Source organism: Chroicocephalus ridibundus, chromosome 13, assembly GCF_963924245.1.
Source record: "Chroicocephalus ridibundus chromosome 13, bChrRid1.1, whole genome shotgun sequence".
NCBI classification, from domain to species: Eukaryota; Metazoa; Chordata; class Aves; order Charadriiformes; family Laridae; genus Chroicocephalus; species Chroicocephalus ridibundus.
The window spans coordinates 11,992,154-12,018,674 of NC_086296.1; the positions used below are offsets into that span (position 1 = coordinate 11,992,154).

General features: G+C 43.2%; 1 protein-coding gene across 5 annotated transcripts; it reads left to right on the forward strand.

Moving 5' to 3' along the window:
* The first annotated feature begins 2,032 nt into the window (after positions 1-2,032).
* On the forward strand, positions 2,033-24,043 carry EIF4ENIF1 (eukaryotic translation initiation factor 4E nuclear import factor 1). Of its 5 annotated transcripts, none has more exons than XM_063351151.1 (19): positions 2,033-2,159; positions 2,755-2,878; positions 6,173-6,246; positions 7,065-7,192; positions 7,762-8,057; positions 8,708-8,909; positions 10,172-10,347; positions 12,986-13,121; positions 13,460-13,639; positions 15,682-15,911; positions 17,396-17,467; positions 17,842-18,025; positions 18,523-18,602; positions 18,956-19,095; positions 19,260-19,344; positions 20,400-20,532; positions 21,726-22,070; positions 22,293-22,457; positions 23,280-24,043. In XM_063351151.1, exons 2-19 carry the CDS (start codon positions 2,783-2,785, stop codon positions 23,504-23,506), a joined length of 2,949 nt encoding a protein of 982 aa, XP_063207221.1. In that variant the 5' UTR covers positions 2,033-2,159; positions 2,755-2,782; the 3' UTR covers positions 23,507-24,043. The 5 variants fall into 5 exon arrangements, with proteins under 5 accessions (XP_063207221.1, XP_063207220.1, XP_063207223.1 ...); XM_063351150.1 differs by lacking the exon at positions 2,033-2,159 and adding an exon at positions 2,208-2,331; XM_063351153.1 differs by lacking the exon at positions 2,033-2,159 and adding an exon at positions 2,208-2,331 and having other exon boundaries at positions 21,789-22,070.
* Positions 24,044-26,521: the final 2,478 nt, after the last annotated feature.

The window sequence follows — 26,521 nt, forward strand, 5'->3', positions numbered from 1 at the left end:
ATAAAGTGATAACCGTTTGAATCCCAAAACAGCAACTGTGCCCACCTAGATAAAGCTGTGCTAGAAAGAGGCTATAAAGAGATGACCCTAAATTATGACCCCCTATTTAGAAATAAAAGTAATAACCAAGGGTGACAAATCAAACTGACTCCTCTTCAGGTTTTTACTCACTCACTCACTCACTCACTCTCCCTCCCCCGGTAACGGCCGGCCGAGGCCAGGGCCGCCCCGGCGCCCCACCCCTCGGGGACTCCCACACGGAAGCCGGCGGGCAGCAGCCGCGCCCGGGGGCTCTGCCCCCCCCTCACCGTGAGGGGCAGGAGGCGACCGGCGCCCTGAGGGGAGCACACAGACCGGCCGCGCCTCAGCACCGGCCCGGGATGGACCCGCGCTACCGCCCGCCCTCACGGCGGGAGCGGGACGAGCCCCGCCCGCCACCAGGGGCCGGAGCGCCGCCCCCTCTCCTCCCCCCGGCGCCACAGCGCCCCCCGGCGGCGGGGAGGACAGCTGCCCGCTGGGCCCGCGCCAGGCGGCACCGGGCGTGAGCCGGGGGGGTGTCCGGGGACGCGGCCGCCGCCGGAACACGTATTCAGCGTCCGCAGGCGTACACCGCAGCGGGAAACGCGCGTTCTGCCATTTGCACGCTGTTTGGCTTTGCTGCTGCGGGTAACCAGCGTCTGACAGAAGCTGCGCCGTTAGGAACCAACTGTTCCTAAGGATTTCGGCTGCCAGCGGCGGCGCGCACAGCTAAACCCCCCAGGCACCCTCTCGCAGCCCGGGCCTGCGGCGGCTGGTGGTGGCCAGGAGGCTCGTGGCCCAGCAGTGGCTGTTGGGCCTCGCTGTGCGTCTGTCTGAAAAGTGAACTCCCCAGGAGCAACTTCACAGAGCTACAACGCTCTTGTTCGTGACACTTTGTCACTTACGGAAAAAATGAGAAATGTTTATCTTTTTCCTTCCACTTGTAACCAGCTTTTAACGTTGCTATTCAACTTCATTAGAGGTCAGGGGAGAACACACTTTATTCAGCAGATCCTGCAGCCCAGTCCATGCCCTGACACACACCCCGGAGCTGGGCCTGGGCAGCAGGGATGGGGGTGCCCGGGGACACCGCTCCCCACCAGAGCCCCGGACAAGCTACCCTGCTCGCCCAGTGAACTCCTTAAACCGGTGCTGCAAAACCATTTTTTCCTCTTGTTACCAACAACTGAAATGCTTCCGAGGTGAATAAGGTACTCTGCTCGCTACACCGATCACCCCCCCGCTGTCTCATGGAAACGCTGAATTCCGCTTTTGACAGAAGAGCGATAAGGGGTGTTCTTACAACCTGCCGGGGCACCGGAATTTGACGCTCACGTTCCCGCCGGTCCCTCACCGCGGCGGGGCAGGCCCTGCCGACCCCTCACCCTCCCGGAGGAACGGGCCGCCAGCGGCAGGGACACGGCGCCCCTCAGCTGCAGGCGGGGGGGCTGGCGGGGAGCCCTCCCCGGAACGCAAACGCCTCCGAGGCGGCGGCGAGCCCGACGGACGCGCTGTCGGACGCGCTGTCAGCCGCGCCGCCCGCCATCGCCGCCGCTGCCGGGCCCGAAGCGCTGAGGGGGGGCCGCGCTCGCCCCGCCGCTTCCCGCCCTTCTTCCACCCCGTGCCTTCCCCACGGCCGCCGTGGGGTTGGCCCCGTCCCTCATCCCGGGCCCCGTCCCCAGACCCAGTCCCTGTCCCCACTGCCGCCCCGTGCCCCGCGCCCGGCACATGGCGCCCACCCCGTCCCGCCGCCGCTCCTCCCGGCGGCCGCCTCCCCCGCAGGGCTGCCCGCCGAGACTGCCTGCGGGCCCTGGGGGCTCTCTCCTCACCCACCACGGCCCTGGCAAAGGTGACACGACGAGGCTCGGCGGGTCAGCCCGCGGAGGGGACACGACGACAGGGTGACGGGGGGGAAGCGCGGCCCCGCCGCCGCCTCCCGCCTTTTCCAGTCAGGCGCCGCGCGGAGAGCCCCGGCGCGCGCCGCCGCGCCTGCGCGCGGGCCATTAAATGGGTGCGGGGCGGGTGGCGGAAGGCCCCGGTTACGGCGGCTGAGGAGAGACAGAGTCGGGCAGGATCGGAGAGCGGGCGCGCCAGCCGAGCGCGGAGGGGGCCGGAGGCGGGCGGGGGACGGCGCCGGCCCGGTGCGCGTGTGGCGCGGCGGGAAAGGGAGGGAGGGGGAGTGCGGTGCGGGGCACCGGCAGCGGGGGAGGGGGGGGGCTGAGCGGAGCCGGTGGCCGGGAGCAGGAAGCGCCGCGGGCGGCGGTAAGGCCTTCAGCGGAGCGGAGCGCCGTCAGGAGACCCGCCGCCGGCGCGGTGAGTACGCGGGGCTGGGGGGGCCGGGGGGGGGGCCGGCTCAGGTGAGGATCCGCTGAGTCACCTGCCCCGACGGTGCTTTGGGACGGGGCCCCCGCCGCCCCCCTGAGTGGCGGCCGTCCGCGCCCGGCGCCGCGGGGGGGCTGTCCCAGCGGCCCCGCTCCCCCCTCATCCCGCGGCCCTGAGGGTCGCCGGCTGTTCATCCGGCCATGTCCGGGGGGGCCTTTGTGCTAAGGGGCGGGGGACCGACCCTCAGCCGGGGCCGTCTGGCTGGAGCGGGGCGCGCTGGAAAAAAGGCGGCGTTGGGGAACGCGTCTCTTCCCCGCTGTGTCCCAGCGCTAAATACTCCCTAGGCTGGAAGGAGAACACACCCGCTATAAATCCACTTCTTAAAATCTGACGGCTTGGCTTTGTTTTAATTAGGTCCGTGGTCAAAGGCTTTGAGGTAGCCATGGATAAAAGAGGAGGCGTAACAGAAACTGAAAACGGTGATGCTTTCCTGGAGTTGAACAGGATTCCTACAAAATACCCACATCGTTACACAAAGGTTAGCGCTCTCCCCACTTTCCTGTAAAAGTTGTGCGTGGAGGTGTTGGTCGCGGGAACTGGAGGCCTCTGTCAGAGGGAAGCAGTGAGGTGAAGGCTGGAAAGCCTTCGCCTGGATTAGGATTGGCAAGGGGCTGCACAGTGAGCAACTTGTTAAATGTGATGTAGCTGAGCAGTCCTGTCCCTGATATACCCTTCATTCCCACCACATTATTTCAATATCTGAGCGCCTCACAGCATATGATGGAGAGATTATGGTAGACTGAAGTATGTTGTTCTACCAGCTTTCTCAAGCACTCGCACTTCATAGTTCTAGTTCTAATTTCGGTATTGCTCCTTTAAGAAGTTGACCAAAATGTTTCCTTATAGTAGATGCCACTTCCTTGGAACGTGCAGCACACAAGATCTTATCAGGATCTTAATGTGTTTACTAAGATGCCTTTCGTAAATATAGAATTGCTCATATTTGGGTGCTGGAACCCTTAGCACTTTTGAATCCAACCAATGCTTGGTGTTAAAACTTTAACACAGGTGCTTTTGTTTAGCTGTGATACCTAAATATATGCATGAGTGGAAGAACACTAACTGAATAACTTGCAAATAAAGATTCTTTCAATACTAAGTGAGTTTGATATATTGTGGGGTTTAAGGTTCAAAGCTTGTTTGGGGTTTTGGTGTCACTCCTGAAATGTGCTTTTAGAAAAAGTCTTTAGTGGTGGCTGATTTTCCCATTACTGAAAGCTGTGGGAACAGGTGGTCATTACTTTGTGGAAATCTATTAAGATACTTTGCAACAAATGGCCTGAAGTGTGGAACAGAGTGAGACAATGTGCTGTTGTTGACTCTGTTATCTTACTTGAGGAATTCTGAACTGTTAGCTTCTGAGTAGGTTATTTTTTAAAAGAAAAAAAATATTATCATTGTGTCTCTGTTCTGTTGAGATAGTAGGGCTAGCTTGTTTCCACTAGACATCAACAATAAACTGAGTACTTCATAATTGTCAAAACTTACATGGGAGTAGTACGGCTTTCTAACTATCTCTGTCTTTTTAGGAAAGATGTACACTTAACCTTCTAAGATGCAAAGTATACTATTGTTCAGACCTTGTTATTCAATTAACTATAAAGTGAAGGAGAGGAGCTGCCTCTAAACTTTCACTGCGGGAAAAGCAGTATCTCAACTTGCTCAGTCTCACCCAGCTCCTCTCAAGAATAGTAACTGGATGCAGCCTCAAATTCTGCTTGCTCTTTGGGGCAGTATTCAGCTAGTGCTGGGGGTAGCTGGACACTGAAGCTGGTGCATTTGTAGCTTCAGTTTTCTTAATTCAGTACCTATGTTTTCTGATCAGGATAATGTTGCAGAACTAGTGCCAGAGAGCATCTAGTCTTGTTTATCTGTTGTTTCCCAAGAAGTGTAAATTCAAGAAACACCAGAAATCAATCTGTGTTAAAATATCTTGCATTATATGTTTGTTGTGTTTTTTAGAAGCAGCATCTGAAATATAGTTGTTTTAAGGTGCTAATGTAATCAATATTGTAAGCCATTTTCACATGATCCAATTTCCTACTAATTAGGGATGGGAGGAACACTGTTTCAGGACATGTGCTGCTGATTTGGACAGGGGAGTAGTTTCCTTTTAACAGTTTATATTCATGTCCTATGAGTAGGAAAATAATTGGCTCATACTGTGAATCCTTCTAAACTATTTGAATGAAACTATTTAATAACAGCTAAACACACTTTTCCCCCATGCAAGTACCAATGTGTGAATTAAAAAAGAAAAAAAAAAAACAACAACCAAAAAAACACCCCAAAACATACTCTGGAAGTGCCAGTGTTAATGTCCTCTCTTATGAGAGTGTTATGTAGTCTAAGCTGTGTCTTTTCTAGTTTGTTGGAAGCAGTTGCTCCAAGGGTGCACAGCTAATGAGTGAAAGCCAAGGAACAATTCAAATTTTCCTCACTTCAATGGAAGAATTGCAATAGGATCTGATTGAGAGTCTATGGACTCCCTCTTGTGGCCAACAAAATAGTCAATTTCAAGTCTGGTGATGGACAGTGCTGTTAATACTTGTGATATCTGCATCAGGCCATGATAGTGTTACAGCACTGATGTTTCTCATAGATCAAGGTTTATTTTGGGAAGCTGTGGGCAGAGAGGCCAGTCTCCCTCCCTTTAATGGAACTCTTTTTGATGCTTGGATATGTATGTATGTGTGTGTGCATATTAAGGTTTTGTCTGGCTACCAAGCTGTCATCTGGAAACTTTCAAGTATCAAGCTGACATAGCTAATGAACTGATTTTAATCACATGGGGATAATGATGTAAAAGCTCTAGAAGCTATTGTATTCTTGGGAGAGGGAAAGGTAAAGAGACTTCTGTCTTCAGTTTGGTTGATGTGTGGTGTCTGCTGTTAGGATTTCTTTATCCTTCCTGCTGATTTTTGCACAGTTCTGAATCAGTTCAGTACAGTTGGGAGTGAGGCAGATTGAAGACAGGTAATCTAGGGAGAATGATTAAGTTTAATTAGAAATGTGCATCTTATCTGCAGACAGGTTAATGATGATTCAAAGTGCTGTTGATCACACCATTAATAATGCTTCTTAAATGCAGCAAACTGCAGTGAGACTAGATTTATTACTAGTCTGTCTCAAATGACTAACTGCACAGGGATGTGCAACAGTAAACTAAACACTGTGTTTGAAAGCTGGTAGAAAGTGGGAAAACAGAAGTAATCATTCAGCATTGATTTGGTGTTGGGTGGATAACTGTATAATGTACATTAGATGTCTTGGAATTGGTGGTGGTCAGAAATGGCAAGCTTGTCTGGAATGTCCAGATCTACATTAGTAACTGGTACTGTGGTAATGCTTTTTTAACCTGCTGAATCTTATATAGCACTAAACGTAGCAATTTGGATTCTATATTGAGAACTTACTAGCTCTAGTATCAATGATGCCTGTCTTGCTTATAAGTTGAACTGTCCAGGGAAGTGAATAGGTAAATGTGTATGATATGAACAGCCTTTCAAGTGTTAATGAGGACTGAACCTGACCTAGTAAGGCTTAGTGCTTCAGATAAGTGTTTGCTCCGTGGCCACTGGTAGAAGAACTGAAAAATAAACTTGCTGTCCAATGTCAACTTCTCACTGCAGTATTTCACAGGAAATGAAAAAACGTATTGGGAAACTTGGATTGTCAAATTAAAACATTAAATTGAACGGGCAGTCTGGAATAGATATTTTGGGTCACTCGAATCTTGTCTAGGTGAGAACTAACTTCTTCCTTTTTCTAGGAGGAACTGCTGGATATTAAAGAGCGTCCCTACTCTAAGCAAAGACCTTCTTGTCTTTCTGAAAAATATGACAGGTATTTTCTTGATTATACAAGACCTATATATATTTCTTTTAAAATAAAAGTTTAAATTAAAAAAATTATTCGCTACAAAGTGCATTTATGTTGATGCAAGATATAAGTGCTCCAGAGTTTAGTGTATGACAGTGTTTTCAGAAGTACTAATCTACCAGGAAAGGCTTAGTACTCTAGCTGGGGATGTTGTGCTTAGAACAAAGATGATAATGTGAGATCCAGCACGAAATAACTTCACACAACACAGGTCTCGTGCAGGAAAAACTATCAAGATGATCAATGGCTGTATAGCACAGACTGACTAGGTCAGGTTGCAACAGGCTGATTTGCTTGATGGATTATTCTCCCCAAGTTGACAGTGTAGCGTACATCATTTAACAATGAAGTTGAGAGTTCTCGGCTTGTGTTTGTACACTTGCTAAACAGCAGTATCTTTAATATTGAGAGTAATTTATTGTCCAATAAGCGTGAGATTGAGGTAAAAATCTTCTGAATGCCTGAGAACAGTGACATTTGAGCTACTTGAGCTTTTTTCAGTGTACCAGGAAAACTTCACCAATAACTAGTGGGACAATGTGTCCATATTTGTCCCTTTTATAATCTGATGCTGCGTATACTTCCTTACTCTTATAGAAGGAATGGAGAATACCACATATGAGGTAATGAAGTGAAATAAGGCAAAGATTTAAAAGTTGGGTATGGGAGATGTTTCACTTGTACAGGTTGCTAGTCAGTGAATTCTAGGTTTTCAGCAGTAGTACTATGAATTGTTTATTAGACTACAAGTAGTAAACTAACCTGCAATTTTATTTTCATAGTGATGGTGTCTGGGATCCAGAGAAGTGGCATGCATCTTTATATCCGAGTTCAGGAAGAACTTCACCAGTGGAAAGCTTTAAAAAAGATTTGGATTCAGATCGGACTTCTCTTATGCGTAGGATAGTAGGTAAGTGCATCCTTGTAGCACAAGACGCAAAACTGAACAGAGGGTGTTGGCAAAACCTTTCCTTTGGGATGACGCAAATGAGACTAAACAAAGTCTCTGAAAATTGTTTGCATAAAATAAGTGTCAAGGAAATCTTGGTTGCTCCCACTATAGTCTAGTGTCTGGTATTCTGGTAACTTATCTAAGGACAAACTTAGATAGCAGTCAGTTGTTACATCCTATTGTTCTTGTTCTATAATAGTAAATACATAGGCAATACTGCAAGTGCAGGGGGACAATTTCCCTGCAATTCAAGACTTAGTACTTAGAAGGTCTGTTGTGGGAAAGCAGGTACTTCCTAGGAGACAGCAATGATTCCTCAATATCCAACCGTGAATTTCATTTTTTTCCTCTGCATTTCCTGTGCTCTCAGCTAGATTAGCTTTGCAAAAATAAATTGTGAGTGTTTTCCTTCAAAAAGCTCTGGGATAACTGCAAGGCTGTGGAACAGAAGACTATTATACAAATAATTAGCTCATATTTACTAATATATTAAATTCAATGCTTTTTTTGTGATCCTTGATTTGCAGATCCAAGAGAGCGAGTGAAAGAAGATGACTTGGATGTAGTCTTAAGTCCACAAAGGCGAAGCTTTGGAGGTGGCTGTCATGTAACTGCAGCTGTTAGCTCACGTCGAGCAGGGAGCCCGTTAGAAAAGGAGAATGATGGTGTCCGTGTTATTGGTGGCCGTAGGATTGGAAGTGGAAGAATTATCTCTTCTCGTAACTTTGATAAAGACCACCGGGGTGGTGAAAAAGACATACGTGATTCCAGAGATGCAAGAGACCGAGATCGTGAGAGGGACTACAAAGACAAACGCTTCAGGGTTTGTTCTTTTTCTGATTGCGTATTAGATCAGGTTTTGGATGCTTTGCACTAAAAGCAGCAGGGCATGTTAACTGCATACAGCAGTTGAGTGTTCTATGCAAGTAGGCTATTTCTTCTCAGAAGCACCTTTATGGTTTAAAGGGCAAGTACTTGATGCTTCAAAAACTTCATAAGTTTTCAGTCCTTCTGACAGATGGACTAGGATACATCTAATACTGTGTATCTTAGAAACCTCTCCTGTGGTAGACTTAATAGCAAGGTATTCAAAAGTCTAATAGTTTGTTCATAATTCTTGACCTAGCAGTTGTCAGCAAGTGTAGTCTTTAACCTCAGCAGATGGAAGCTTTCCATGCTTTCAGGCATTTAAAAAAAAAAAGAGGAACTGCTAGCCTACCTCTCAGGATACAAAACTGAGTTCATACAGGCACTTGCAGACCAATAGCCTTCAGTGTAATAAGGCAGAAATTAAACTGTGAAGTTTTTAAAATGTAAAAGCTTACTGAGCCATGCTGAGCTTGCATTTAAAGCTTAAAAAGAAAAAACCCTAATCTGTAACTGGTGTGAAAAGACTGTAGTTTCCCTTGGAAGTCAGGGGGGAATCTTATGAAACAGCATTTAATGGTTAACATTTTTAATATTCCACTTCAGAGGGAATTTGGTGACAGCAAACGTGTCTTTGGGGAGCGAAGAAGGAATGACTCTTACACTGAGGAGGAACCTGAGTGGTTCTCTGCTGGTCCTACAAGTCAGTCTGAAACCATTGAGCTTACAGGCTTTGATGATAAAATTTTGGAGGAAGATCACAAAGGGAGAAAACGTACACGACGACGTACAGCCTCACTAAAAGAAGGTAATGGCAAATTTGACAAACTTTCCTTGTCTTCTAATATGGCATATTGCTGGATATGTAGGTGCTTGTTCTAGATCCAGGCAACTGTAAAGAATAGTGCAGTTTATCAGTCTTTAGTCTTAAACTTGCATAGCTTTTGCTAATCCTGAAGCACAAGATGTAAAGCCCATGGCTGATATTTCAGACTCTGCAAATACCTTTAAGTGGTAAAATACTATTTTTCCAAAAGAAAGGCAGGACTGAGAGGCTGGAAAAAAAAAAAAAAACTTGTATGGATGTTGGATGATATTGGTAATTTGTAGGTTATTAAAAGGGTTTTGTCCACTTCTATATCCTGCTGGTTGCTAAAGGCTTGGTTTTAGGTAAGCTAATGCTCTAAGGTAATTGAAATACTTTTTTTCCTTGTAGTAATACAAGCATTAGGAACACTGATTTGGACATAGAGGTGGCAGTAATACAGCTTCAAGCTGAATTTGGAGACTGAATTTGTCTACAGTCATTGGACTTCAAGTTTACTGTTATTACCACTGCAAAAGCTGTAGTATAAACTTCTCTGGGGCCAGAGAGAAAATGCCTTCTTAATACTAGAAATTCTGCAGGTGGACAGCATAAACCTGAAGAGTTCAGGTTTAGTTGTGTATTCATTTAACTGAAGTGTAGTACAGTTTCAAGCATATGAGGTTTGTAGTCATCACAGATTTTTTGCAGCACCTATGCAAGCTTGGTAAGTCTTTGACATGACACATAACTTTGCTCCTGATGGAGGAGTAGGAGCAATGTTTTTCATATCTTGACAATATTAAGAAAACTTATGTCAAGTACTAGCTTTATTTTCTGTTCTCTAGGGCATCTAGGAAAAAAGCAGGAGCTGCCAAAGCATTCTTGATGGAAAAAGCAGCAACAGCTGTTAACTTACTGTAACAGCTCTGCTTATAGTGACACATCTGACCTGTTCTGGGTACTTCCTGGATTGATCAGGAGGCAGTTGTTTATGCATGATTCGATGGCAATTCTTATTTTCCGTGAGGCAGATAGTCTTAATTACAGACTAGAAGCTCTGTGCTAGAGTTCTAGTGGGTCCTAGTTTCTCTCGCAGCAGACTGTACCCAGCACAATATAACTGATGAAATATCACATGGATGGCTAGATTGCTTTGGTCCTGTGCTGCTAATTCCTAGGCAAATGCATTGATGGTTAGGCACTGTTCCTACAGGAAACAGCCCAGTTCAATGACTCAGCGATCACTCTGTTTTCTTTTTAAGGGATAGAATGCAATGGTGGAGTGGCAGAAGAGGATGAAGTGCAAACTGTCCTTGCCAATGAAACTCCAGCAGACCAAGAAGTTCCTAGGGAAGCAGTCTTACAAGAACCAGCTCCAGGAGAGTTTGACTTCAATGAGTTCTTTAACTTGGATAAAAGTGTTCCTGGCCTGGCTTCGGTGAGGTGTTTGGTTTTGTGTTTGTTTTTTTTTTTTTTTTTTAATACCGGTTGTATTAATGAGAAGCATTTTTGCTGCTGCTGCATTCAGTGAAAGCTAAAACTTCTTGCTTTGGGCAAGTTGCTTTATACAGTATGCAATTCTTAGATGCATTTGCAGAGATTTACCTTTGGAGCGTTAGGATGTTAATTCTAAAGTGTTATCCCTGGGACTGGTTCCATCTCCAGGTAAAGCATATGAGGCAAACTTGCTGATTATTTTTCCTTTCTTTTGATCACTACTGAACACTCAAAATCAGCATCTTTAATAGATCTTTGGAAGTATTACAGAAGTGCCCAGAGAAGATTGACTGTAAAAAAAAAAAAAAAAAAAAAAAAAAAATTTAGTATAGCTGAAAAAAACAACATTTTGCAGCTAAGTGTGGGAATCACAGCAAATTGTTATTTTATGGAAGCTTCCTGGAAGGCAGTAAGCCTGGAGATGTCTGATGAATATATAGTTGCGTTGTTACTAATACCAGTAATGGGACTGAAAGGATATATGTCCGAGAGGGTTTGAATCTTTATTACTTAAACCTCTGTATGGTGGTTAATTCATTTTTTCACTACTACTGAGTTGGAAAAACAAACATAGCCTACTAATTCAGTTAAAAGCATGCTTAAACAATGTTATTGATGTGACTAGGAGATACTCTGTGTAGCCCAAGTCATACGTGGGGTGCTACTGTAACTTAGGAGCTAGTAACAAGGCTGTGAGAAAAAAGACTGACACTTGTGCCGTGTTTCTTTCAATAATGGATTCTTACCTCCAGCTGTGATTTGATGGGGATTCTGATACTTCTGTTGGTAGTGTACAGTTCTTGAACATCTGATCTCTAGAGGTAATAGTGGGTGGTTGGTGCTCAATGTTTTTGTTCTGAAAGCTATTACTGGTCTGTATCTTAGCGTGCTTTTTCCCCTGCACAACAAGAAGGGGTGAGCAGGTCCAGCAAGTACTGACTAAGCACAGGCCTAATGCGTAAACTGCTGATGTTTCTATTCTGACCTCCATCAGTAGGAAGAAAAGCTATTCTTGACTATTCTAGATGGTAGAACTGATTAGTAGATAGAATTTGAGGCTTAGTGCTGTGAAAAGGTAAATGTTTTTTTTTAAAAAGAAACATATTCTGACAGCAAAAGAACAGACCTGATATACAGTTTAGAAACATTAGGGTTTAAAAAATAGAATCCTGACCTAACCTTTAATGTGGAAAATCTGCTTGCATTAAAAAAGGCTTATCATATGGTGGCAGTAATTCGACAAATACATAGTGGAGAGTTTGTTCTCCCTGTAGAAGAGGTAAATGATGTGTCTTCAGACTTGACAATCTGATTCGCAGCGTATCTGCAAGATGGTGACACCCTTTAAAAGCAGGGAATTAGCAAGTTATGAAATATCTGCTGATGAAACTTTTGTGACAGATTAAAATATCTGCCCACTAAAGTGAGTTTCAGACTAGCCAGAGCATATTGTAATATTTTTTCTTTGTATGGGTGATAAGTCTGTGACAAGTGTTATAGTAGACTTGTATATTTCCTTATATGACTGTCTTAATTCTTCTGACATGTTAGATTGAAACATTCAGAACCAAGTGGATCAATACTATCTTGGTTTTGCTGTTATAAATAGTGTTGAGTGCTCTTTGTTTCAGATAAAATAGCTTTTCTGGCAGGATGGAACTGTTCTTATTTTGTCTAAAAGTGAATGTGCTGCGTGGGGAAGCGGTATCTGTGCCTATTGACCAGGCTTTTAACTGGATGCTGTCTTGCAAGATAGAAGAGCTTTAGTTTGAGTTAAATTTTGTAAGCATTTCAAAAACAGTGCATCGTAGTGATTAGCAAAGAAGTAAACAGTTGCTATAAACTGTAGTGACTTCTGACAGAATAAGTCTATGACATACTGCGCAGTGACCTCAGTTCTGTCTGGAGGGAGAAGGTGCTAGCTGACAGTACCCTGCTGATGGTGCAGGGGTTGGCTTAAAGAATGCAACCCTCTTCTTAGTCCCAGAACGGGTCAGCATGTGAAGCGCAAGCAAGTAGCCCTTAGCTACTGTCCCTCTCCCCAGCTCTTGTGGGATGCTCAAAAGTCAGGGAGTAGTCCCTGCACTTCATTCCAGGCACTGTCCTTGGCCAGTGCTGTAACTAAATTGAATCATGATTGCAGAAAACACAACAGATCAGAGTACTCTCTCTGTACAGTGATAGGGACCAGCCTTGAGCTGTCTGGCTGTCAAAATTGCTAGTTACAATTTGGTTTAATTCTTGTGGCAAATGCTTCTCTTTTTTTTTTTTTGGTACATCCACTTTAAAATGGCATAGTTAATGGACTTTGGGTGCTCTGATTATGCTGTTTCAGTTATGGTTTTACTCTGAACAAATATTTGGTATAAATAAAAGATGTTTGGGTTATGCTAACTGACTACACAAATGCTGTCATATTGGAAGAAAAAAAAGCTGTTCAAAGCTTCTGAACTCTAGGAACAGCATATAGTTGTCTGTAGCAGAAGAATCTTGGAATCTTGATTGCCCAGTAAATTTCTCAAAGATGTTACTGATCTGTCTTCTGTTAAGATGATCTTTTTTTTTTCCCCAAAATCTAGATGATAGAAGATGTGCTGGGGGAAGGCTCAGTGTCTGCCAGCAGGTTCAGCAGGTGGTTTTCTAATCCCAGTCGTTCTGGAAGTCGGTCAAGCAGCTTGAGATCTACACCACATGAGGAACTGGAGAGGCTAGCAGGTAAGAAGGCTACAGGACAATGCAGGGTCAGATAGCCTCCTTCCATGTTCCTTCCTACTTCTTCAATAAGAACATGGCAGATAAAGCTTTAGGATAGTGAATTCTCCCGCAGTTTAAGCACTTCACATTCTTTTGGAAGCTCTTAGAGTAAGCAGCTGTAAGTTCTTATTTTATAAGTGTTCATGTCATGGTTCTGATAACTTTCCAGCTGATCTTGGGCAAGGGGTGTGAGTCGTAACTTTTCAGTGACATATTGAAGTTGGTTACCAGTGTATGGTCATCTTGAGACATTGGGTTGGTAAACTGATGTCGCAGTGCTCCTGGTTTTGCTGTTTCAGGTCTAGAGCAAGCCATTCTCTCCCCTGGCCAGAACTCTGGAAACTACTTTGCTCCCATTCCATTGGAAGACCACTCTGAAAACAAAGTGGACATCCTAGAAATGCTACAGAAAGCCAAAGTGGACTTAAAACCTCTTCTCTCAAGTCTTTCTGCCAACAAGGAAAAGCTTAGAGAGAGCAGTAAGTGCCTCTTCAGATATTGTTGAGTTCTTGTGATGCAGTATCTCAAGGCAAGAGGCTTGGTATTCTGGAAGCCTCAACTGCTAAGTCCAGGAGTAGGAAGTATTATAGGTTTACTTACACTATAGAAAACCCAATACTCAACAGATCTCAGTTGTATAAATATCATCGCTGATTCTTTTCATCCTAATCACAGGATGACATCAGGACTCTATCAGACTGCTTCACTGGCCAGTAATAATCATAAGTTAATATGATGCAAGTCTTGATCAGAGTTTCCACCTTTGTCTGTCATTTACATAAGTTTTCCATACTGGAGACTGGTAATGTCAGCTCTGAAACTGTGGCATTTAAACTCTGCCTTTACTAAAAACTTAATGTAAGTCATTCTTGCAAGCATCTGTAATGGATCGCATTGATCCATTAAGTATCAGCATCTAAAAAGATGAACAGTGGCTTGAGGATGTCAGTTTTTTCCAAGTGCATACTGTACGCTTGAACTTCTCGAGGCTGTTGTTGGCACTTGAAGCACAGTGGTCTGTGCTTACTGTTCAGTGCATTAATTAAATAATTAACATAGAGCTAAAACATAGGAACAAGTTTGTCTTGGCTAGAATCACAGGATTCCAGGGAACTTACTCTGTTGGAATTGGCTTTTGCTAGCATCAGCTGTTCTAAACAGAGTTCAGGGCTGACTTAACTTAATGTGAACCTCCAAGTTAGGGATTTGCATGTTTGGGCCCGTAGCGTGCATGGAGGGTACGAAATGCATGTGTTCTTTGAAGTCTCAAGGTCTCATTACAAATTGGTTTCTCTTTGGCAAGCAGCATGTATTGCCATGTAAACTGGACTGAACAAAAAGTAATGCTATCCTGTGACTTGCGTGAAGCAGCTAGGGAGGAAAGCATCCAAGCACTGCAAATAGTCTTAAGCATCCAGACTGGGAGCGGGAAGTATCAGCTAACATGTGGAGAACTTTTTCTAAAATTGGCTTAAATAGAACTACAAGTCTTTTCTGTGTTCTGCTTAGTCTGACTTTCCTACTAAAAGCTTTTAAACCTTGATCCTCACAAACGAAGGATGAAGGAACAAGAAATTGTGAGGAAGCTTCCATTCACTCAGAAGTACCTGATGTGGGTTCTGTATTCCCATAAAATGCTGTACAATTCTGCAAGTGTTGTGGAGCCTTCAGGTCAATTCCTCTCCACCAACATCATATTCTTCTTCATGTTCCATACTGCATGTCTGCATCATTGTTTCTTTTCTCCACCTTCTTGCCCAAATTTCCAGTAAATCTTATTTCTCTGGGCCAACATCCGCTACAGCAACCCATGGCATGCTCCTGTCTCTTCTTCCTTTTCTCTTAAGGTGTCATACCTCGTGGTGTGTTTTAGCTGGTCTGTAAAGCACATCTAGCCTTGATGTTGGGCACTGATGGATATTTATACATGCATACAGAGGAAAAAAGTACTGCTTAATAACACTTGTACCTTATTCTGGTTATGCCAGTGAAATCTTTCTGTAGTGTCTTTAATTTCTGAGCAAAAAATCTACTTCAAGCTTTATGCACACCAAACTAAGTGTGTAACTGAGTTTCCAAAGTATCTAAGTTTTCCAGGTATGTATTTTCTCTACTTAGATAGCTTCAGACAATTTGACACTGCTTACACTGTGGCATTAAGACCATCTGGTCTCCTGGAGTATAAGATAAATGTAACTTTCCTAATTGAAAGAGAACAAACTCAGTGTAACATGTCTTGCAGGATAAAGGAAAGCTAGTGAGAACTTAACAGCTGAAACTTTAACAGGTTTCATGCCTTACATGCCTGTATTTACGCATGGCAATACTCCTAATTTGGATATTAAAATATCAGTCTAAACACAGCTCGAACATGGTTTGACAGCTAGTATGAATATCAGAAGATAAGCTTTTGGCTGTTCCTTGTTTTCAAACAACTTGTATTCAACACCTTCACAAGAATTATTAACTTGCTTGTAAACAGAGCGCCATAGTTTACCACTATTTCTCTGTTTTTTCTCAGCACATTCAGGAGTTGTACTTTCAGTGGAAGAAGTCGAAGCTGGGCTAAAAGGCCTGAAAGTGGATCAGGAGGGGAAAATTGCTACTCCGTTTATGGCTGAGCAAATGGAGGAAGCATTGAATGTCACTGGCTCCAGACAGCTCAAGAAAGATGGAGATATGACTGCATTTAACAAACTAGTCAGCAGTATGAAGGCAAGTGGGACTCTCCCTTCACAGCCCAAAGTCAATGTAAGTAGCAGAGACCTGGCTCTTCTGAACTGTGCTAAGACGTGGGTTATAAACTGGAAACCCCTTACGTGATCCTTTTGATAACATGCCATGTTATCATGCGGCCATGACTGGATACAGCAGTGTGATATTAAATATAGGCTTACATATAGAATATTGTTGTCTGGAGGGGAAAGTAAGGGAGGTCACTTTTCCCTAAGCAAAGTAATGAAATGGGGCTTTTTTCAGTTCAGAGTTCACAGGCTTGATTTCATGTTGAGTTTCTGAAGGACCCAGAACTGATACTATGAGAAGTCTAACAATTGCCACCTTGAAAGAGGGCCTATGTGAATATCGAGTCTGATTGATTAATATCTGGACTTGAAGACTATAAATACCCCCAAAAAAGATTCTGCATGATGAAAAGGCTGAATCTTCTACTATAGAGGACATTTTGATTAGTGTCTAAGATTCTCCTACACTTGAACTCATCCTGTCTGAACCTTATTTAATAAAAACAAATACATCTGTAGAAGAGGTACTGTGTCTATATAATAGACATCATCAGTCCACTCTTTATGGAAGACTTGTTAGGGTTAGTTTAATGGTTGCCTTAGTGCTGCTATTAAAAGGCAACTCTGTTAAAATGCTTGTAGTGTGGGTACAGCGGACACCTGAAGCTTAGATGCCTTGCTTTAGTGACTTTTGTTTAATAGAGGTATGTCAGCACACAAGCTAATATTTTTAAACCTGGATTTTAAAATTATTTGTACCACGATAAAACTAAACCGAATACTTGTTAGATGGAAGATTAATATTAAACAACAGATGATACTAAGCTATAGACCAGAAGACATTGTAGTATGAAATTTCATCCTGCCACTAACTGCCTAAGTAGTACGCTCGACCCAGAAGACATCAGTAACTACTTCGGGCACCATAAAAGACTTCTAAGTCTAAAGCATCTGGTTTTCCTGCCAGACTATACCCAAGGACTTTCAGCCTCATCCCACTTCACTAAAAGATAGTGAAGAATGTAAATTTGCCCTGTAAAGAATTTGCAGACTGATTTCACACTTAAATTGAAATTTTCATTTCTGGCTGTCCCTTTACATTGACATGTAATTTTGATGCATAGAAGAATATCTTAAATAATTTCTCTAATATACAAACACTTTTCAGTTTGTGCATAGTCTGTTGACCACTTGGCCCAACGTTTCATCTCCAGTTTACACAATTATATAAATTCATATATCTTAAACTTGATTAAGGCACACTACACTACCTGTATGCAATCTATCACTAGATGTTTTCTTAGCAAGGGAAGATCTGTGAGATGGCTCAGCCCTTAACTTTGCTGGAATTTTATTTGGCTGATGCATAAACTATGGTTCTAACAGAACAGGTGAAACTATTTCTGTCACTGAGACAGATGTGGCTTGTCTCTTAATGAGTCTGATGCGTGTTGTATCTATGTCTAATTTATAATGTATTCCTTTTCTTAGCAGAGTCTTGAGAGCCACTTAATGTCACCTCCAGAGATGCCAGGCCAGCCTCTATCAAAGAATATTCTGCAGGTACTTCTGGGTGGGGGATGTGGGCAAAATGGGCATCCTCCTTTTAAGTAAAACCAAAGTATTTGAAAATATGACATTTAAGGGAATTAAGAGATCTGTAGTCAGACATGACTCCCTATAGAGGAAAGAGAACTAGTCACTAATTCAGTTTACTTAGGAATTTGTCTTCTCATGCTATTTCCCATGATTACAACTTGAAAATGAGAAGTGTGGCGAAGTGCCTAATTCTAAGGGCAATCCAGAATTGATATATCTAGTTGCACAAGCCCATCTTGTCTCTCTAACTTGCTATAAATAGTGTAGCCTGTAGTGTAGTAAAATGAGCTTGTTTGTATAGATCAGATTCTGAACACTTTTTCATTACTTATTCTTAGGAACTTCTTGGTCCACCCATCACCAGACCTGCTTCATCAAATGTCTTAAGTGGCCTGATAGGTGGTTTGGAACCTGCAGCCTCTTTGCTGACACAAAGAGCACCTTCTCCCCCTATTCCACCTGTGTTTCCAACTCGAGCTGCTTCTGCAGATTACCTGCGCCATAGAATATCTTCACCCATTGGTGAGACTGGTTGCAAATTAGATTTTTCGGTTTTATTACTTGAGTTTGTTTTAAAGGGTGCTTTACAGAATGATTAAAAACTTCCTGACAGTTGGTGGGCAACTAGGTCAGTGTCTGCCTCTTGAGTGCAAGATGCGTTTTTACTTACTAGTCTCTAATGTTAAATTCATCTCCAGAAAATGTAGACGTGTGAGATGAATCGCTAGACCTCACAAATTTATTCTGGTGTGGAGTAATGTGCTCAGTTACTGTATATGAAGACAATTTTCAGGGGCGACTGGGCTGTTTGTATAGCAAAAACTACCAGTAGCCTCCCTGCAGCTCTGCAGCCTGGTGACAAGGAAGAGACACAGCTCTGTGTAGACTTAAGCGATGAGCTGAAAGCCTTCACAAGGAATCCTTAATTCCATGTAGAATTGTTTAGCTTAGGGGTGTATATTGTATATATTGAAAGAAACTGCTAGTCCTTCTAAATACAACTGTTGAATGTTCTTTAGGTTTTGGACAAGGTTCTCAGCAATTGCTTGGTGATCCATTTCCAGGTGTAAGGAAGCCCATGAGTCCAGTTGCTGCACAGGTTAGATTAAATGCCTTTTGCTTAATGTATATTCATCTTTTTATGTTGTGTGGTCTAGAAGTAACTTGTGGAAACACATACCTATCTGCTACATTCAGATGTTAATCAAGTTCACTCTGAGTGTGAGGACGCAAAGTCTAATTTAGTACAGTCTCATTGCAATTGGACCCATCTTAAAGTACCTCAAGTACAAGATTTTTTGAAATTTCTATTGCCTGTCAAAAAACAGATGGTTGTTGGAGGGCAGATGCTTTGTGAAAACTATAGCTATAGCGGTAAATCTTCAGTATCTTAAAAAACCCCAACCAAATACAGGCTTTGATTTGTGTCTCTCTTATATGACTCTACTTCAGATGAGTCCCTTGGAAATACAGCAAGCTGCGTTAGAGGGACTAGCATTACCACATGACTTAGCCCTACAGGCTGCAAACTTCTATCAGCATGGCTTTGGTAAACCACAGATGGACAAAAGCAGAGATGGCTACAGAAACAGGTGAGTATCTGACTGCAAAATTTAAGGGGTACACTGTCAACTGATCTTTAATGTGAGTATTTCACTAGATACTGGTACTAGTGACTCAAGCTTGTATTTTTGGCAGTCCTGCCATCTGTTCTGTGCCAAGAGCTGCGTCTTACTAACTCGCTGTCTGTTAACAGGCAGCAGCGAGTGACTAAATCGCCTGCACCAGGACACAGAGGGAACGCATCTTCTCCAGCTCCAACAGCATCCATTACCAGCATGGTCAGTACCTAATGTATAATGATTGTAGGAGAAGCTATAAAAGTGTCTGCTGTAACTAGATTATAGCAATTGTAATCAATGGCAAAAAGGGAGGCCATAGAGGAGTTAATCATAGTCATGTTGTATCAGTGGCCATGTGACATGAGAATGAATTGCACTTCATACTTAAATGAATGTCTTTGCTTTGGAAAACACCCTTTTCTGATCACTGTCTTATCTAAAACTGAAGAAGCACCATTAATATCTTGACCTGGTCTTCTGAAACCAAAGGAGGATAAGTGTGAAGACTCAGGCCCTTGTATTTTGGTTCTTAAGTTCTCAGAAGACAAGTGCTGAAAGCCATTAGCCACTTCAGAGAACACTGGTCTTTAGGTATGAATTGACCGTCCTAAGTGTCTAGGAGTTGAAAATGTTACCTAGGAGCTTCAGGATCACTTTGGAGAGAAAAAAAAATAAAAATCTCAAAGCCAGGCTGTTGCCTCACTGCCTTCAGCACTATGTAGAATGTTGCTTTGATCTAAATTTTCCAATTAATCAGTCAAGTACATACTTGCAGCTGAGGGCTAATGCAGGCTATCAGCTGCTAAATCAAACAAGTACTTTTGTTTGTATACCAAACGAGCGGTTTCCACAGATGCTGTGCAACTTTGAGTGGGAGAAAAATACAAATGAGGCAATAGTTTTCTGCAGATCTGTCAGCCCTGAATTAATACACATAAGGCGGCTCCGTGGAAACTCCTGTTGAGCTGCTGTTCTGAACCAATAGCAAAGAGGAAACACCTGTAATTTAAAATACAGATCATCTGTTTTGTTTCACGCCTGTTAAGATACATTTAACTTCGAGAACATCTGTTCGTTTTAACAAAGGTATTGGACTTCTGCAAAAGCTAAAGAGAAGTGCCTGAACTATAGAATAAAGCTATGAAATGAGGCAAATTCAAAAGAGCTTTAAACGGAAAGGATGTGCTAGAATTGGTGTCCACCCACAATTAAGATAGTGTGGCCTAGATAATCAGCCCTGAGTAAGGTGTTGCTTCTTACTATGTTCTCTGCAGCTGTCTCCTTCCTTTACACCTACCTCGGTGATTCGCAAGATGTATGAGAGCAAAGAAAAAAGCAAAGAGGAGACAGTTTCTGGGAAAATGAAAGTCAGCGATGGTAAAGATGAAAATCAGAGGCCAAATGAAGGTATTGTAATGGCTTTAAAATAACTCACACAAGAGACATGCAATAGAATCAAAGAGCTTCAGCACATAATATGCCAGGCTAACTTTAGACATTCCTGATTCGTGGTGATGAGGAGGGTGCAGAAATGAGCCTATAATGGGAGGAAGGGTTAGAGCTATGGAGGGGATACATGTCCAGGTACAGTCTTCCAGCAACACTGGGTTTAAATACATTTTTCCTTATCCTCTGTCAGTTTGTGAGCAATAGTGACACTGAGGCCTGGATCAAAACTGTTTCTTTGCAACTGGTCTTGATGAACAAGCGTATTAACAATAATGCTTCCATATTGCTCTACACCAGTAATTGGATACAAGCAATTTATAGCCCTCTTGAGACATCTTAACTGAACAATCAAAGCTGAGACCAATTAAGGTCTTTAAATGTAGCAGCTTCAAGGAAGCATTTTGTCACCCTAACTCTGATGTAAGTAGATAGTAAAAGGAAATGCTCAGTAACACATGCCTGACCCAGTAAGGCTAATGTGCCTAATTGCCATGACATTGTATTTCAGTACTGGTAACTACAGAAGTAGCTTGTAGTTCCTACTATACAGTTGACTTTTTTTCCTTTTAGCACTTCCAACTATTGCTGCTACCTCAACTAGTAGCAGATGACTCTTAAGATATTTTAGGCCTTCTCTAACTGATCTAGATGGTTTGTGGAAGTAGCTTTGTGAGGTGCTTTAGTGTTCCAAATCTTGCTAAGCAGATGGGAGACATGGAAGGCTGCTGCTAACCCCCAGACACATCTAAACTGGAAAACCACTTCAGTCTACATTTCTGGCACAACTCCAACTCCCAATTATAATCTTGTCTAGGGAGGATCCCTTGTACCTCCTGTCTCCTTTAGGACTGACTCATCTATGCTGCCAGTTCAAAATTTCTAAGAAAAAGGAAAAATAAGAACTAAAGGTGGAGTTACTGCTCATTCTGACCTAACTTTAAACTTACTGTCAAGGGATTTCTGTGGAACATATTCCCTCTTGTTACTGTTTTGAAATAATTTGGCCAAAAGCATCCAGAAAAGACAGATGCTTACTATTAAATACATATGACTACAGTTCAGCTAGTCCTGGAATCTAGCTGTCAAATCCAGTTATTTTTCATTAGATGCAATCTCTAGCTGTGGACTATAATAGTTGTATTCAATTCTAGCTACAGATAACCTACTGTCTAGTTCTGTGGAGAATGCAGATCAAGAAACTTTGCCCACCTTAGGTACCAAATTACCTGCACTGCAACGCTCTGCATGTTCCACACCTCTTACCCAAGCAAATCGTTGCACCAAAGAGCAAGACTACAGGCCTAAATCAACTGGTAGAAAGACTCCTACAATGGCCTCCCCAGTACCAGGAGGCCCTTTTCTTCGTCCTGTTCATCAAGTACCCCTTGTTCCCCATGTACCAATTGTACGACCTGCTCATCAACTGCATCCAGGACTGGTCCAGAGAATGCTGGCACAGGGGGTTCATCCGCAACATCTTCCCCTACTGCAAGCAGGTAATCCATGCTTTTTTCCTGTAAGTTAATGCATGTTCTCTGTAAGACTGTGTTAGGAACAGCACAGATTGATACTCGTTACTGGTAATGTTTGCTACATCAAAACTTACCTTTAAAACCAGGCAATAAATTCCTACCCATCTAAATATACAAATGTTTGTTTTGCTTTAAGTTCCTTATGCTTATTAGGTAAGAAGCTGTTTCCTCACTCTTGTTCAACAGGTATGCTTCCTCCTGGAGTGGACCTGTCTCACCTGCAGGGAATATCTGCTCCCATCCTTGGCCAACCTTTTTACCCACTACCAACAGCCAGCCATCACATCTTAAATCCACGCTCTGGGACACCTTTGCAGCTAGCGATGATGCAACAGCAACTACAGCGATCAGGTAGGCTAGAAATTAAAACAGGATTGTGAGCTTTGTAACACTGCCTAGTCTGCTCCAAGTACTATACTTGTTGGCCTGTGTCAGTATACTGGGCTAACAGGAAACTATTTTGGTAGTTTAGATCTTCATAATCACTAATCTTGTGTAGGTATCAGAGTGGTTTTGGCCACTGCAGGCTCTTATGCCAGAAGAATCATAGAATGGTTAGAGTTGGAAGGGACCTTAAAGACCATCCAGTGCCACCCCCCTGCCCTGGGCAGGGACACCTCCCACCAGCCCAGGTTGCTCCAAGCCCCGTCCAGCCTGGCCTTGGACACCTCCAGGGATGGGGCAGCCACAGCTTCTCTGGGCAACCTGGGCCAGGGGCTCACCACCCTCACAGGGAAGAATTTTTCCTGAATCTGCCCTCTTCCAGTTTAAAACCATTACCCCTTGTTCTATCACTACACTACAAAAGAAAGTCCAAGTGAAAGATTCGGTTTCAAGATACATGTTGCTGTTGACAGATCTGCCTTTTGCAGCATGTGTGTGGTCTTTCCTTCCTCGCTGGGTGGGAGAGGCCACCCACCTATCTCAAAATGCAATTTGATGCTGGTCTTCCAGTTAAAACCTGCACGGTACTGTGTCCAGAACTGGCAATGTCAGACAGCTTACGGGAGTACTAACAGGAGAATAAACATGTGGGGCCTGGATTTCCCAGGGCTAATGGAATGAGTAAAAAGCCATAGTTGGCTCGCAAAGCCTCGTCAGGTGATTGCTCTGGGCAAATCTCGGTGTTGGGTGAACATACTGCTCCACCTCTAATAGCTTTACATTTCACAGGCAGTGGAGCACAGGGATCACCCGCTGGTGCACAGACAACCCCTCAGAATGTGCTGTCTCGGACTGGATTATCTCATGGGCACACACAGCTTGACCATCGCCCTAGCCAGAGAAGTGGCTCTCCCATTGGCCTTGCAAAGTGGTTTGGTTCGGATGTCTTGCAGCAGCCTCTCCCTTCCATGCCATCCAAAGTCATCAGTGTAGATGAACTGGAATACCGGCAGTGAACAGTGACCACTGGGTGGGACACTTGTGCTTGTTTAGACTGGATAAAAATGTCCATAGTCAGGACTTCACCTCTGTTTGTTTTTTGGGGCTTTTATTTTTAGCACTCTGTGCAAAATTTCTTTTTGAGAGACTAAAGCACATGGCACCTGTCCTGGTCTCATGTCTGCATCAAGACTAAAGGATCCATTATGGCTTGAATAGTGAAGCCTGAAGAAATTTAGATGCAAGACAAAGCCAGTTTAATCCTGGAAGTGTCTATTTTTTGTTTTTGTAAGATATGTGAATGAAGTGCTGATATTCTCTAGTGTAGAGGTAGCAGCTATGGATTCCTCCTGCAGAAAACTAAATGTATAGACCCTTGTGTACAGACTTGTGTATAAACAATCTTTTGTATATATACACATAGAATAGCCTTTTTGAATCTATACAGCTGTACATAAGAGTAGCTGGTAACAGTTGAGCTTTAGTTGTGCCTATGGTTTGGATCTTTCTCCATTGTATGTGTGGGACTTTAAGATTAAAGTTGCATATCCTAAGCGTGAGTGAACAGGATAAAGTTGCTTTGCCTTTTCTTGCTGCTCATCTGCTCTAGGTCTCCCTCTCACATTCTTCTGTCATGTACTGTGCACTCAGCGTAGCTAAAGTGTCAAAGTAAAAAGCCCACATCTTGCTGTCTGTATAACAAAGGTCTGATTCCTTGTGTGTGTGACTCTTGCTATCAAACGAGAGAACTGTTTAGTCTTCAAACAGCCTTGAAGATGGGACCTGGTACGATAATGATAAAGCCAGATCTTCAGTCTGCCATAGAGACTGTAGGTACCTATTGGTCGTAGCTCTTTCAAGAGGGCTGGTGCTGGTTGGTCCTTGTTTAGCTGCAGTATTTTCCTTGTTTTAATCTTTCAAGCCAGTTTCTAAAGGTCATCAAAATGGAGCCTTTGAATCCTCACCCTTCAACTCCTCAGTCATAGCTGTGGTGTGTTCTATACTGCCTTCAGTGCTGTTTACAGAAGGGAGGCCTAAGAACTGTCCTCAATCTGGTGTGTATCTGCTGATGCAGCTACTGTGAAACTTGCCTTTGGAGTCTTGTTCTGTGGCTTGAAAGGGGGAGGATGGGGTAGTTTTGTGATCTTACTGTGTATATTTGGTTTTAAAATACTATGTTCCTTTTAAGCCTGTCTCACTTTCCCCAACAGTTAAGTGTTTTCTTCCATCCTTCTACTGCATGGTTCCGCACTTCACTTTCTCACTTGTGTTGAGTCTAGTACTGCTGTCATGTCCTCTATCTAGCTTAGGCCATTGTGCTCTTTTTTAAAAGGTGAAAGCAAAGCCAGAATTCTCACAGACTTGCTCTTTCTTCAGTCTCACTGAATGCAAAACCAGCAGCAGAAAAAAAATAAAATCACTTGACTGTATTATAACAATTGCCAGCATGCTGTGGTGGGTTTGTTTCAGTCCAGCAGAGACAGTGTTGTACAGAAATAGCAAGCTGAACTCTCCGATGTGGAATCTGTTGGGGGGGTCACCCATACTTCTAGTGGTTGTTCCTAAAACAATCTGTGTAAAACATGCAATCACCAGCTTGTCCTTGTAAGATTGTTTTCATACTTTTTTAACTTGACACTTTCCCAGTAACATTCTGTAAATAAAGTTGATTCTACCAGCTGTCTGTATCAACTGCTCTTGAACTAAACTGTAACGTCAGTATATTGATTAATTTTTATCATTGTTCTTGTAAGCTAGAACCACTCTTTGAGCTTAATCTGTGGAAAATTTCAACTTTAGTCTGTCTTCCCTGTGGGGGAGAGGAATAGCCTGCGCTGATGATGGTAACTGGCCTCACTGAAGACAGGCACCAGACTAACTGTACTCTCAGCTGATAATGTGACAGCAGTAGCCTTCTTAATTAAAAGTTGGTTGTGGACAGCTACGGGTAAGGAACGAAAGTGCGTTGTACTAGAAGAACTCATAAAACTAACCAGCTCTAAAGGGTGAATGAGGTTCCCTGCTTATAGCTTTGACTCTGCCCCTTACAGTGAAGGCTGATCACCCCAGCACGGCTGCAGCAGTTCACCTCCCTTACACAGGAATCTACTAAGCTTAGAAAAACTGAGGGGAAAATGCTTAGAGTAGAATTGAGGCTTGAATGCTTTCTCACCAGGCCGAATAGCAACCTCTGCTCCAAGGGCTTAGTGCTGGAATGGGCATCTGAAATCACTGTAACGCTTGTTTTATGAATAACGAGAGGGAGCATTTTTAACACATCTAAGTAAATGCCCTTACATCCCCTTTGTAGGACAGCAAATGCTAGAGGCTAACAAGTTTGGTAAGCTTTTTGTTTGTGTTAGAGCTCTAACTTTATTAATTTCTATTAAAAAGCAATAGAACCACTGCTTTCTGGAGCAGCCTGCTTCTCTTGTGCAACTTGACTTCTCTAAACTTAGCAGGAAATTCTTTGAAGAATACTTAAAAGCTTGGAGTCGCTAACACAGTAGAACCCACGCATCTAGTTTACTTCCCCTTATATAAACAACTGAAAAAGGGACTGCTCGTGAGCAGAACCTACCATCTTTTCCACAAGTGCAGGACTATTAATAGCCTTGAAGTATTCAAACAAGAACATTTCAGATTAAGGCAGACAGAGCTAGAACGCTGTGTCCTCTAGCCCTGCTTCCTAAGATACAGTTCTTCAGCCTCTGCTTTTCATGTTTTATTCTCATTGAGAACAAAATAATTACTGATGTGTGAACTTTTTTCTAATTTGGAAAGACACATACATGCAGCAGAAAATCATCCTGGGCATCAAAGCCTCCTTGTAAGATTTTTGCCCTTGTGAAAGTCACTTGACATGAGTTTCTCATCTGTAAGTTCTGCCAGAATCGGACGCTGCAGTAGAAGTTGGCCAGAAACATCAGTTTTACCATAAAAACCCAATACCCACTTCCTACAGATTTGACGGAAAGGGCTTGTTCTTTGCCACTTACAACGAATGACAAATTTCAGGCACAGTGGCAAAC